Genomic DNA, 14,301 nt, shown 5'->3' on the forward strand with positions numbered 1-14,301 from the left:
ATTGCCCTCACTTGATAAGACAGTCATGTTGGTGTCAAAACAACTATAGTCAGAAAAATAAAGCTCAAGCTTTGCATAATATATAATGGAAAGACTTTTCTATTGTCTTTCCCTTTGTTCTTTCTACCAACATGGCCGCCATGATGTCCCGTGCATCGAGAGAATAGAGGTCTCGGTCTTTTATCGGACATCAAGTAACCACACAACATTTCTTGGAGTCCAATACCACATTGTCATGGCGATTTAAGAGTGCATTAAGACAACGCATACACATTGGCATTTGAGTACTTTAAGAGTTGCTACAGGCAAAGATATTAGAAGTACTTTCCTTGTTGAGTTTCCCTTATCACATTCGTATGTCAAGCTTAAGATTTCCGAAGAGACCTCGTCTCCCGTGTTTTATATGAAAAAATCGAAGATTTCGGAAAAAAGTTAAATCATTTTTATGGACTTTTATTTTTAAATATTTCAGGTCTTTGTTAATTAAGGCTAAAATAAGCACTTAATAACAGCCCCAAAGGGAAAAAAAAAACTATGTAGCTTACGTTTTTCTTTAGGGCCATTCGTTGAAGTCTGGTTTTCACTAGCGGTGCAAGCACAAGCGTAACAGTTTCATTTCACCATGACAACAGCCTTGACGCAAGCATAAAGATAGGCACAAGGATCAACATTTGTTCTTTTCTTGTTCTTGCGCCTATGCTTGCGTTCGCGTTATGGTGCGTGAAAACGAAATACGGCATAAAGCACAAGAAAGTTTACTACGCCTGGCCAATTAAAGCACTCGTTCGCTGCGTCAGAGCATTCAAACAAAATGGCGGAGTGGACCTTCGTTTTCACTTTAGCATACGCTACTTATCCTTGCGCGTGGGCTTGCGTCGCTAATTAAAACCAGCTGGCTTACGCGTTTTATTATATATCCCAACCCAGAAATCGAACAAATTATATACGGGTGGTACCTTACGACATTATTGCAAAATGTCACCAATCCCAACTTAAAACTTAAAGATTAAATACCACAAATGTCAAAACGTTCGGTAAATACATTTTTTAAAATCGCTTTATTCATGGTAACTTGAGAATTGTAAAAGGTACCTTAGCCAAAAGATACGCCATCACTCCTACGAGTAGTTTGCTGCGCGAAGGCGTTTCAAAGTGCACGACCCGATCACGTGCGAGGCGAAAGTTCAGGTTGTTGTTTCCGCAGGGAGTTAGTGAGTTTTAGTCCATAACACGTGACATGTTCTCTTTCGATCGGAAAACTTATTTGAGTCGGAAAGCTTAAGAATGACCTTTCCCTGCAGATGCCCAGGCTGGGAAATTGGAACACAGACGTGGATAATTTAAAGTGAATCTTGGCAGATATTAAAATTATTCAGTGCAAACAAACAATGTTTTCCACAAGAAGCTAAGTCGTAGAAGTCGACAAAATGTGTGGAAAACAACAAGCACGCTTAGATGGCTGGCGTATACATCTGTACAGCAGCAGGAGGAGGTCCGCTAGCAGCTTGACCCTGTGTGTGAAAATAAAAAAGCGATCTTATTGTAATTCCAAGAATTGTTTGTGTAAATTGTAAGTATTTTATATCCTGGTAAAAATGCCAAAACTAATTTAAAGACTTAAATTGAACTGATTACTTTTCACAATCACAGCAGATGTCGATTAGAGGGTAGGAATCTAGTGGATTAATGCAAATCTGCATTTTAATTGGCTACGCTACTAGAGGACTATTAGTAATAGTCTTCGAGTAGCGAAAAGCGTGACGCTTTCTTTCGTTTTATTCCCAAATAAATATTTCTTCAACTTGATTTTGCTAAATTTATTATTGTCTTTTCTGTCCGACTAGTTGGTTGATACTAAAACAATTAGACCCTTCGCCCTCAAGGGCCACGGATCTAATTGTTAAGTAGCATTGCACGAGGTAAACACGTGATGCCGGCGCCGGGCGCGGGAAAATGGATATGAAAACAAATAGGTTACAAATGATGTTGCTTTCAGCCTTGCTTGGTCGCATAACAGACAGGCCCCCCTCAGCTGGGGGGTGGTTGGTGTCGATCTATACTCCTCTACACTTTTTTCTACAACCACGCCAACAGAGGGTGGTCCTCCTGTGGATATGTTGCATCAGTAGGGAGACAGTTTCGCTACGTGACTCATTAGTGTACTGGATTTGAAATCAAGTTCTACTATTGGGAAGGTTGAACCTACTGGTCTTTCTCTCTAATGTTGGGATTATTACAAATTTGCTTTGTTTTCATTGCATCACCCCTTGCATACGACGACTGCCCCTGCAGTGCGAGCGGCAGTCAAAACTTAGCTTTCCTACCGAAACGACACGATAATAGCTTTTTTCTTCAAAGCTAACAAAAATAAAGGCAATGCTTAAGTTGCCTTGGCCTCTTGTAATAGTTAAGCTGAGAATACCGGGTTCAATTGACGGAGAACAGCATATTTTGCTCAAAATAACACAACTATTACCCTATCTGGGGACACTTCACGAACTACGAGCGAGTTGCCATGCCGGAAGCCGTTGACCCATTTTTGACGCCAAACTGCAAGCTTGGAACACAAAAGGTTTCATATTTTTTCACTTTTTACAGTCTGATACGGTTTTGGAAATTGTAAGCTCCTTTTCCTGAATATTTAATGCCATCTCCAGTGAGATAAATGGCCTTATTTCAATGCTATTCCTGTAAACTTTCATTGAAGTCAGGACACTAAAGTTTTTCTCGCCTGCTGAATCCTGACTCGTGAATTTAAATTTCAGGCGCGCCTGCCGTATGCAAGGCCGTCTTTGGTCCTAAAAGCCTCAAGAGGGAGCCTTCAGAGAATCAATTATTTACTCTTTATTTGTGAATGGGAAGTGGATTTTTTAGGTAAGCCAAGCGCAGTAGGCAGTAGTTAAATATAAAATGGCCAAATTATATTTACACTTGATTACCAACCGCTCTTTTTAGTCCTTACCGGGCGATTTGGGGAACTATATCCCGCGGATTTACCAGATGGGTCCTCACGAAGGGCTTCGTGGAACGAGTACACCACGATGAGAAAATAAACCTGTAAGATGCAATAAAAAAGCGCCAAACAAGATAAGTGAAATCAAAAAACTGATCGTACTTCGTGACTACATTGGAGACAGTTAGTCCCTGATCTTTAGTGAGAAAAAAATCAGTTCCTGATTTTTTGCAGTTACTGCGAAGAATAGTAATAAAGTGCCTAGGCAAATCTTCGGTTGATAAAACATTGTACTTCTTGTATTCTCGATCTAGTCCTGTTGAGCACTCAAATATGTGCAAACTGTCTCAGCCTGTTTTTAAGCGATTGGGGCAGTAACGAGTAAAATATAGTATAGCGTTAGACACGACTAAAATCTCTAAGTGGCATTGTTGAGGCTGGGAGGGTTAAAGTTTGTTCGTAGCTGGAATCATAGGCGTGAAAAGCAATAATTTTGTTCTGCTTCTCAAAGAGCTAAGTTGTCCCAGCATATTAGTAGGTATGTATCTGACTGGATTTACAAAAAGGCAAACGTTGCAATGTCTTCCATGATCAAATACGATCGTTGAGTTGTGCACTTACCGAAAAAACCCAGATAATAGGATTGAAAATGACTATTCCAGTAACAGCGAACTGAAAAGAACAAAACTGCATGATTAGGATAAGCTACACACAGTCAAAGAAAGAAAACAAAGGCCATCTTGAAGGTTTCTTCAACAGCGCAGTATCGGGGATGCGCTAACTAGTAAACAAAACTGTATTCAGTCATCTCCGTCGTCCACAGCCGTCGCATTTCTTTAAGTCACGAGAGACACAGGAATTATTTGACTTCCCCTCGCAGTTCGAAAATGTGACAGTCTTAGTAACGAACTATTTTCATAAACGTTGGCAACTATCTTCGTGCACCTCTGGTGCACACTGATTATGCATTATGCTGAATTCGTTATTCGCGGGCTTCTTGGTTCGGAACAAATTTGGGGTATCATGGCTGAACGAACAATTGCATTTCCTCTTGTGGAATCCGACTTAAAGGTAATATTCAACGTTATTTAGTCCAGAAGCTAAAATACATACCCCCTTCCATATAATTATATAGAAAATCGTCACTCCCAGGTTGTAAACGAGGAGAATCACATGCCAGGCAAGATATGGCAAGACCAAGAAGCGATTTTTCTGAAAAAGTGGTATGAAGATGTATTTATCACACACACACACAAAAAAAGATTATTTTTTTTTTTGTTTTTGTTTTTGTTTTTTTTCATTTTTTACACATAAATACCCAATTGAGATTATAGGAATGCTATTACAGGTATATATTCGCCCCCAGTGTGGAGCCTCTGGCTTACTCTAGACCGTATTTGTAAATGGCGACCAATAAATTATTCGTTTGTCCTCGTGCTAATCATCCTCACTAGCCTCACTTTGGAGCAAAAGTTCTTTTGAACTTTGTTCGTGCAAACGAGGCTAGTGAGGATGATCATCTACATTGATTTAAAAAACCTAGCACGATATCTGAGGTTACAAAGAAGAAGAATAATTTAACGAACATCATGCAAATGACTAGTCCCGAAGATTAACTAATACATTATCATAATTACATTACATAATCATAAGTAATTCAAAAAAATAGAAGACCTGATATGAAAATTATAATTACCCTTTAATTTTAAAGTACTTGAAACATGAATAAATACTAATTTGTTAATATATTTCAGTCACCAGGCCAGGGGTAACCGTTAGAACAAAGTGACATTGAAAAATATAACCAGGACTTAACTTTTTGACTGGTCTTGGGAAAAAGTCCTGCGTGCATAAAACAATTGAAACAAAATGCTTGATCGCTGTTAATTAAAGGGATTTTAGCGTAAGGAGTAAATTGAAAGGAGCTTACCCAGTTGCAGGCTCCAATTAGTAATAAGCTTGTCAAAACCACAATAATATTGAAAACTCCGTTAGTTTTGAGCAAGTTGATAACAACTAGAAGAAAAGAAAAGAAAAGCAAATATTTAAGATTCGAAGAAAACACTTGTCGATTATATCGAAGAGGCTGTAGAGAGAGGAGGGAGAAACTTTAGCTACTCGTTCGCAACAAACGTTTTTCATTGGGGAGCTAAAACAAGTGCACCCAGCGGCAAATTTAACTCAAAAGCCTCTAGAGAGACATTTTTAGGCTCCTTGTAATGTGTAAAGACTGTATAAATAGAAGTTTTTATCAGCTAGAAGAATTTGATCTGTTCGGAAATCTTAGCTGAAAATCAAAGTGTCCGAAAATTTTAGGAAATGATATCTGTGCTTCAGACATTTCAAGCTAAAGGCGTGGCCTTCGTAGAACTTCCCAGGGAACCATTTGTTCGTCCGAAACTGCCAGGTGACCTTTTAAAGAGCCAAATATTTGGAAAAAATATCCCTTCCGCAAACATGAGGGACTACTTTTCTTTGGTTACGAAACTTTTAGATGATGTGTTAGTAAAGAAATCTATAGCTCTTTGGCAACGTAGAACCGAAATTCTTTAAACAGCCTGACTCTCCCGAACACATAATTCGCCGAATATTATCGCTGGGTGCCCCTGCTAAATCCTGGACGGCGTCTACGAAAAAAACAAACAAACAAACAAAATTAGAGGTTTAAGGAGCAAAAACAGTAATTATCATGTTTACGGAAAACGGTAAACATCGGACTAAAATTTGCGTTTTGCCAAAAATGGAACCAATTCATTTGATATGAGCTCATTTCTTGCGTGTTAGCAGCAGTTCTTTGAAAAAATGTACTCGTGCTTATTTACTTAATTGCACTCAAAATCATTTTAACCCTAACTCCACCTTTTTAACTACACGCCGTACAATGTTAGCGAAGCCGGTATTCTAAAATGAATCGGTATGAGCTGTAATAATAGACAATGAACTGAAAGATTTCTTTTGCCCGATCAAGTTGTGGTCATAACCACAGTCTTGGTGATTTCGCGTCCTTGTTAAGGCCTGACCAAACGCTCGTAACATTTTCAACGCAACATGTCGACGTTTTTGTGCCTCAGGCCCCTGGCGCGCAAGAAGTGGACCTAGCGCGCATGCCCTAGTGCAACAATAAGGTCTTTCTCTTTCGGGACTTTACGATCTACGACCGCGAGATCGACAAAAACGTCACCTCAAAATATGACTTCGTACAACGTGGGCGAAGTATCCTAAAAATAAATTGGTAGGATTGGTGTCAGAGGGCAAACTTTACAAGGCCAAAAGATAGGAAACACAAGTCGTATACTAGCCTAATTAGCATGAATCGAAAGCTTAACTATCATAGATTTGTAGTATGCAAAAAATTGCAATTTTTTTGCTTGCTCGCGCTGTCCTCAAATTTCGTGATTTCACTTCCTTGTTTTGCAGAGTACCGCACAAAGATGTGTCCAAATCCTTGCTGCACGAGCAACACGATTAATTTCCTATTTTAGCCAATCATATGCTTGTTTTATTGTGTTGGTCTAGCTGTCGGTGTCGTCTTTTTAGGGAGTGTAAGCATGCGCATTATTGACATGCAAACGGCAACTGGAAGTGAGCTGTTTTCCCTTTTTACTTGTCTTAACACAACCACATTTACATTGCTAAGTATCTTTTCCCCATTAGAGATGATAAGTATAAAAATCTGGGAGGCACTTGTCTTCCGGTGTCTGTGTCTCAAGAACGCGCGTTAACTCTCTAAGGGCCGATTTACACGATACGATTTTGTCGCATGCGACAAGCTCACGACAGGTCTACGACATGACTTACGATTGTCGCAGCGTTTTAAAACATGTTTTAAAATGCTACGACATTTTTTCTGACGTACACAACAATCGAAAATCATGTCGTGGGCCTGTCGTAAGCCGTTGTCGCATGCGACAAAGTCGTACCGTGTAAATCGGCCCTAATGTTGCAGGAAAATTTTGACCGTTTTCAAATTTGATACAACATCATCCAATATGTTGCAACATATCGCAACCGCGTGCCCAAAACTGTGCAACATGTTGTGCCCAACAATGTTGCAAGGTGTTGCGTTGTAATGTTGCAAGCGTTTGGTAAGGCCTTTATGCTGAATGCCGCGAAAAAAAAAAGCCCTGAAATGCCTGCCGCACGTGCTGCATTTTCCGGCCCCCTTTCAACCAATGGTGTTATTGTTTGGTGGCGTTGTCTTTACTAGAGACACGGATAACAATGCTGCAATGTACAATTGCTGGTGGACGAACAAAAAGAGCTAATTAGAGATCTTTTGTTTTCGTCTATATGCACCAACATGGCGACGATGACGTCACGTGAAAACCACTTATTCTTAAACTCCTTATTTGCCTTTCTTTAACAGCATCATATGCTCAAGAAACACGTTTTAGTAATCCTTCTAAAGGGTTTCGAGGTTTAAATTTTGGAAAAAAAATTACGTTGTTGTAAAAATATTAAATGAACAAAGGTTCCATAAATTTGCTTGTCATAACAAAAACACAAGAAGTTAAATTGGCTCAAAGAAGCCATTTTCGAAATATTAAATATTCAGCTTGATAGCGAGGCAGTGGGGACAAAAACAATAGAAAAACGTTGGAATTAATGTGAAAAATATTTACATATCATCCACTTTCTATTGTATTTGTCCTCACTACCTCGCCATCCAGCTGAATTTTAATATATCGAAAAAGGCCTATTCTCTCGCTATTCAAACCCTTCAACCAATGACAAGCTAAGGCAAAACTCTGCAAGCCCGATTGGCAAGCGCGCATGATCAAGTTGCATGTAACGTCTTCGATTACTGATAGGATCGTAGCACTGTTTTCGTGCGTTGGTGCATGAGAGTTGTTTGAGAAATAACTTTGTTAATTTGTGACGTTCGCAATTGAAAACTTCTCTTTCGCACTATTAACTAGTTTAACTAACTTGTTTGTTTGTTTGTTTTTTTTTTTTTTTTTTAAGGATTACTATTCCATTTACCGTCGTAATACTTTAAAGAGACAAAGTCCTCCCGGGAAAGTGTAAGTGCACTTGCGCTGCTGAATGATGAATAGATCTCATATCCTCCACCAGCCTATTATAAGAAGAAAGTGCAAAATGAAAAAGATATAAAATCAAAGGACGCCATAGGCCAACTCGTGGATAAAGTATTTTAACTGAACGAATGGGAAGCCAGCAGTGAACTTGTATGTTGTCTGTCAAAAGATGGACGTCTGTTCCCTTTCGTAAACTTAAGCCAAGGTTTTGTTCATCAACTTTTGTTGTGCATGCTACAAGACGACATATGCTAGGGAATGTTAGTTGAGGCTCACTCAGTGTACGATTGGAATTCATCAATTCAAGAGGCTTGCTGGTCCCCAATTCCATCTATTTGTTTTGTTTTTGTTTTCTTTTTTTTATGCAAACGATTTTGAAGAGAGTTCTCTCAAGGCTGACGATAGGCAGTGAGGTAGTGAGGAAGCCAAAACCCAGTTGTGGGCAGAGGCAGGAGCCCATCTGGAGCGTGCAACTTCCACACAGCGTCTGTGAAACGGCGTTTTCACAAGTAGGTTTATTTTTAGATTAGCCCTTCCCGCGAATTAGGTCAAAAAACAAAGGCAGTTCCGGTTCGGTGACCCTATGACGTCAGCTTAATTTCTTGTAATTGGTCATCGGGCTCCTGTGGGAGTCTCATTCGCGAGAAATTCAATCTAAAAATAAATCGGTCTGTGAAAACGCCGTTACACGAACACAGTAGAGTTGTAGGCTCCGGGTCTTGATTTCATGGGAGAGGAGGGTACAGAACCACAGGCATGTGGAATTATAAATAAACTCGATTGCTGTTGCTATGAGATTTCCAGACTTTTTCCCGTGATGTGTGTCCTGAAAAATATAAATTATAGAAATACCATGCAATGAAGTGATAATCGGGTCCTATAGTGAAAGAAAAACAGAAATATCATGCGCTGAATGTTTGCTGCGTGCATGTGTTTTAGCAAACTAAAACCATAACTAGGATTACCCAACCGACGAATGACATCATAGCAAACAAGTCGGCTGTCATCTTGTTTTCCAGATGTCAATGCAATGCGTTTCTATATCCAAGAAGATCATACATAATGCACTTGCGTGGCCCAAACATTACTGGAAGCAACAATAAAAGCAAGGTGACACACACTAACACCAACCCGGTGTGGCCAACGCATCACGCATGCACTCAAACATTTCACCTGGTCAATTAGCAGCCATGGACAGCTGTTTCGGCCTTTTGGGCCTCATCAGCATGGCGTAGCTAACATACCAGGCGGGTGTGTTTAGCACCCCTTTAAGTGGCAGCTTCACATGCCATACATGCCGTACATGTGGCTTCTAATTGACCGGGTGAAATGGTTGAGCGCATGCGTGATATGTTGGCCACACCGGGTTGGTGTTAGCGTGTCTCACCTTGCTTTTATTCTTCTTATTACTGGAAGAGCTGTGCAAACAGTTCCAACATTGTTGCGCTACGCATCGGCGATCACGAAACAAAAGAAATGTTGTAAGTTGTTAGGCAAAAGTTTGACCAGTTTCAAATTCTCACCAACACACAACAATGTTGGCAATGTTGGGAGTTGTTGGCCAACAGATGCCAACGCCCCTTTTGTACGGGGCCTAAATTCTTTATCAGGTTAAATTATCTTATTTCAGGGGTCCATTACCCGGAGCCCCCATCTTCCATATTACCCACTCGGACTCGGAGTCTACCCTTTCTCGTGTCTTTCTATTTTTAGCAGCAGCTCGCAGGTAGGGAAGGATTTGGGGGGGGGGGGGGGGGGGGGGTGTGTGCTTTCATAATAGGCAATCATTTTTAATCATAAGAGTCCTATGGTCAGCCCCTTATTGCGTTCAAAAAAAAAAAAGATATGGGAAAGAGTTGACTCAAGCGTAGAATATAGAAGGAAGCTACAGGTAATAGGCTCTTGCTTATTTACATAACCATATAATTTTTGGTCACCAGCAGTATATTTCTTGCCTCGTTTGGTTTTTCAATTTCTCAGACATACTCCGCAGTGCACATTAATGAACGATCAGAAAGAGACAACAGACAAACAAGCGCAACTTAAGCCTTCTGATTTGTATCGACTAAAACACAACACAGAGCTTGGGCCACCTGTGATGGTACAACACTCTTCACTTCCCAAACCTTTTAGAGAGGTTACTTCCGGTCTTACACAGAGGATTTTCCGTATTGGTCGGATATTGTAAGTAATTTAAAGTTGTGAGCAGTTGTGTACACTTTCCCGATGCACAACAACAGGAAGACTAACTACTGAAGCAAGAAGCTCCACCTACGCAATAAGGAGAAAACATGTTGATATCGAAACAGGTGGGGAAACGCATTTATGATTGGCGTAATGGTGCAAAATTCACGAAATCAAAATTGCTTCTAAAATCAACACTCAACCTGCAGTTCAACATGTTTTCTCTCGGTCAACCATAAAATTCGTCCAAATGCAACGACTAACACAATAACCAACACTTAAAACAGGCCTAATCCAACAACAAAAGTAAGTGAAATCAACGGCAACCAATCACCTCAAACCAACATTGCAATATCGGACTGGTCTTTCATATACTGGATCCGAAATAATTAATGTCCATGAAACAAAAGAACAAAGCGAACATAACAATACCCTGTTAGCAAGGCCTAATTAGAATAACAATGGTTCTTTTGTCCTCCGCCATTTTAGTCCGGTGTGTGAAAGTCTATCCCAATGTCAATATCAACTTCAACAACAAAATAGGCGGTTTGACAATTTGAGGACGGGCGATTGGCTATGCTCGGGGAAGGTTGGAACCGAAAAATTCCGGCATGCTGGCAAGAGAACAGGATGGCCTGAATGGAGCTTGTTTTTAAGACATTTGTAACAGCAAGTCTTAGATTTTGAGCAAATAAAAGAGTCAAACTTTAGGGCAAAGGTTTTTTTATTTTTTATTTTATTTCGAAACCCTTCTATAGAGGTTTGAGAATGCTTTTTCATATCCATCATTCACCTCCAATTCAGCGTTCAAAATAATATCAACTGCCTATTTTGTCGTTGAAGTTGATATTGATATTGCCTGATGGTTTTGAGGTGATTCGTTGTCGTTGATTTGACTTACTTTTGGTGTTGTATTAGGGGTGTTTTAAGTGTTGGCTATTGTATTTGCCATTGAATTTGGACGAATATTTATTGTTGACCAAAAGAGAAGAGAGCAGGCAAATGAGTGGAGGGTAGGCCTATACATACACTTTGTGGACTTTGAGAAAGCCTTTGATTCGATACACAGAGAAAGCTTATGGAATATCTTGGGGAGTTAGGGCATACCAAGCAAGATAGTGAGAATGATTGCAGGCGTTTATGAGGGCTTCGAGTGCGCAGTCATTGATGGAAGTGAAACATCAGACTGGTTCAAGATCAAGTCCGGTGTTAAGCAGAAATGTGTGATGTCACGATTCTTGTTCTTACTGCCCCTGGATTGGATCATGAAAAGGACAACAGCAGATAAGAGAAGAGGGATACGATGGAATTTCACAACAGTGCTGGAGGATTTAGAATTTGCACACGACATCGCCTTGCTGTCATCCAAGTTAAATGACTTGCATGAGAAGACTGGGAGACTGACAGAGGAAGCAGCCAGAGTGGGCCTTAAACTAAATGTGAGAAAGTGTAAAACACTAAGGACGGAGTATGCCAGCGACAGGGAGAGGATTGCGGTGAATGGCGAGGAAGTGGAGGATGTTGGGGAGTTCCCATACCTGGGAGCTACCGTGGACAAAGAAGGTGGAGGCAGTAGAGACATTAGGGACAGGCTGCAGAAGCCCGTGGTGTGTTTCAGAGGCTAGGGAAGGTATGGGCAGCCAGAGGAATAGGAAGAGGAACAAAGACCAGACCTTAGTTCGACCAGTCCTGTTATATGGTTGCGAAACTTGGAAGATCACAAAGGCTGATGAACGAAGACTGAACAGTTTCCAGTGCCAATGCCTGAGACGGATATTGAGAATCAGATGGCAGCAAAGAATATCAAACAACAGAGTAGTGGAAATGGCAGAAATCAACAACATAAGCTGCGAGATAAGACGGAGAAGGTGGAACTGGCTGGGCCACGTACTTAGGAGAGAAGATGAGAATGATTGTCTCACAGCTTTGGGTTGGACGCCGGAGGGTCGAAGGGCGAGAGGGAGACCAAGGACCACTTGGAGAAGGACGGTCGAGAAGGAGAGAGACAAAGCAGGGTGGAAGAGTTGGAATGTGGCCAAGGCAGCGGCGCGAAACAGAGAGTATTGGACAAAGCGCCTGACGGCCTTATGCGCCTACTGGCGCAAAGAGAAATCATGATGATGATGAAAAGAGAAAAATGTTGAACTGGAGGTTGCCTGTTGATTTTGGAAGCAACTTTCATTTATTAAAATTTGCGCCATTTAGCCAACCATACCGCAATTGGTAGAACACTCTTCATTTCCCAAACCTTTTCAATAGATTGGTAACAGGGGCACCCAACGTCAATTTTCGGAAAATATCTGTTCGGAAGACGTTTTGAGATCGAGAATTTTCGGAACATTTGTTGTAAAATTTCTTGCTTGCCTGCCTCTCCTAGGATTTTTGGACATCTGAAAAATGGTATAAATGCCCATTTTTAACGGATTTTTACCCTAAAAAGGTCACCTAGAATTTTCGGGAGCCTTTTTTCTGGCTGAAATTTTCGAATAGGTAAGTTTTGATCCCTATAATTTTCGGATCACTAGACTTTCAGCTGGGAAATCCGAACAGGTGAAAAATTTTTAGAGGTTAAAACATGCCTATATCTACCGATTAAATACTAAAATACATTTAACAATGATATGTTTAAGTGGTTTTGAGCTATATTCTCGTTCGGTTTCCCCTGTGGTAAGCACAGTTTTGAGAGCAAGTTGACTTCTCTTCTCATTTGAGGTTAATTTCTGCCTTAGCCAGTAGACTGTTTTCAGAGTTAGTCGGATACCGTAAGAAATTAAGGGTTGTGAGCAGTTGTATTTCATTCATCAAGTCCTTTCAGAGGAACAAATCGGCCCATGAAATTGACCTGCTCCCAACCGAGTAGCTTCATAGCTTGACAGTTGGTAGAGCATTGCACCGTCATCGGATTTTTTTCAGGTGTCTACAAAAAGCGACAACTGCTTAAATTGTTCAGATAAACGCAAGGATCATTTCACTCTTTCGCACTTGAAAGAGATGCATCTGTTTCATTCACTACTTCTACCACTACCACTACTACTACTACTACTACTACTACTACCACTACCACTACCACTACCACTACCACTACCACTACCACTACCACTACCACTACCACTACCACTACCACCACCACCACCACCACCACCACCACCACTACCACTACCACTACCACTACTACTAGTACTACTACTACTACTACTACTATTACTACTACTACTACCACTACCACTACCACTACCACTACCACTACCACTACCACCACCACCACCACCACCACCACCACCACTACCACTACCACTACCACTACCACTACCACTACCACTACCACTACTACTACTACTACTACTACTACTACTACTACTACTACTACTACTACTACTACTACTACTACTACTACTACTACTACTACTACCAGTCCCAATAAAAAAAAAAAAAACGTTTCCCCCATGATTCTCAAGTACCCATACACGATTTAAGTTTAACTGTAGCTCGTCAAGCACGAGGTACCAATTGCAATGCCCAAGCTTTGCGTTGAGCCGAGTTAAACAGAGGACGAAAAAATTCTTCCAAAAAAACTCATGCGAAGATCAGTTTACTCACCGCACTCAACATGGCGAGGAACAAAACTCCAGAATTGAGGCCAAAGCCGCAGCAACAACGACTTACTAAGACAGCCATGGCTAGAATAGCGCTTCGACAGGTAAAACGCGTACGTGATGCAAGACGCTCTTTAAAGAGAGTCAGCGTGTTGCATCAGATTTATAGGTTATAAAAGAAGGAATCAAGGCACGTACGCGTTTCACCTGTCATCATCCCACGAACCAACCTCAATATTGACAATTCTTAACTTCCGTTATTTCAAAACAAGGTTATGGAATCTCAACGATTTGCTTTGACGACAATTCAATGACAATTTAATAGTAAAAACAATCTCTACAAATGTAGCTAAATGTCAATTGAGCTTTACAACAATGGTCAAAATAGTTTTTGCTCAAATTTAATGAAGATTTCTGAATATTAATAAGTCTAGATCTTGTGATAAAAATTGATTAAAAAGACAAACGCAACTAGATGCATTTTGACAACGTTTCGACATCGTCCGATGTCATCGTCAGGCAATGAATTTTA

General features: G+C 40.5%; 1 protein-coding gene across 1 annotated transcript; it reads right to left on the minus strand.

Annotated features, from left to right (window-relative positions):
* Positions 1–1,212: 1,212 nt before the first annotated feature.
* LOC137974133 (uncharacterized) lies at positions 1,213–13,919 on the minus strand. Its single transcript, XM_068821036.1, has 7 exons — positions 13,774–13,919; positions 7,937–8,030; positions 4,884–4,969; positions 4,067–4,165; positions 3,575–3,625; positions 2,963–3,055; positions 1,213–1,511 (listed from the first exon to the last, which is right to left on the minus strand). Exons 1-7 carry the CDS (start codon positions 13,849–13,851, stop codon positions 1,452–1,454), a joined length of 561 nt encoding a protein of 186 aa, XP_068677137.1. The 5' UTR covers positions 13,852–13,919; the 3' UTR covers positions 1,213–1,451.
* Positions 13,920–14,301: the final 382 nt, after the last annotated feature.

The sequence above is a fragment of the Montipora foliosa genome, chromosome 10 (genome assembly GCF_036669935.1).
Source record: "Montipora foliosa isolate CH-2021 chromosome 10, ASM3666993v2, whole genome shotgun sequence".
In the NCBI taxonomy this organism is placed as follows: Eukaryota; Metazoa; Cnidaria; class Anthozoa; order Scleractinia; family Acroporidae; genus Montipora; species Montipora foliosa.

Excerpts from the sequence above, each read along its gene's own strand:
- LOC137974133 (XM_068821036.1), bottom strand. The coding sequence starts at position 13,851 with ATGGCTGTCTTAGTAAGTCGTTGTTGCTGCGGCTTTGGCCTCAATTCT. Across the intron at positions 3,626-4,066 it reads ATATAATTATATGGAAGGGG|TTCGCTGTTACTGGAATAGT; the intron begins GTATGTATTTTA and ends TGTTCTTTTCAG. Across the intron at positions 3,056-3,574 it reads CTATTATCTGGGTTTTTTCG|GTTTATTTTCTCATCGTGGT; the intron begins GTAAGTGCACAA and ends TGCATCTTACAG.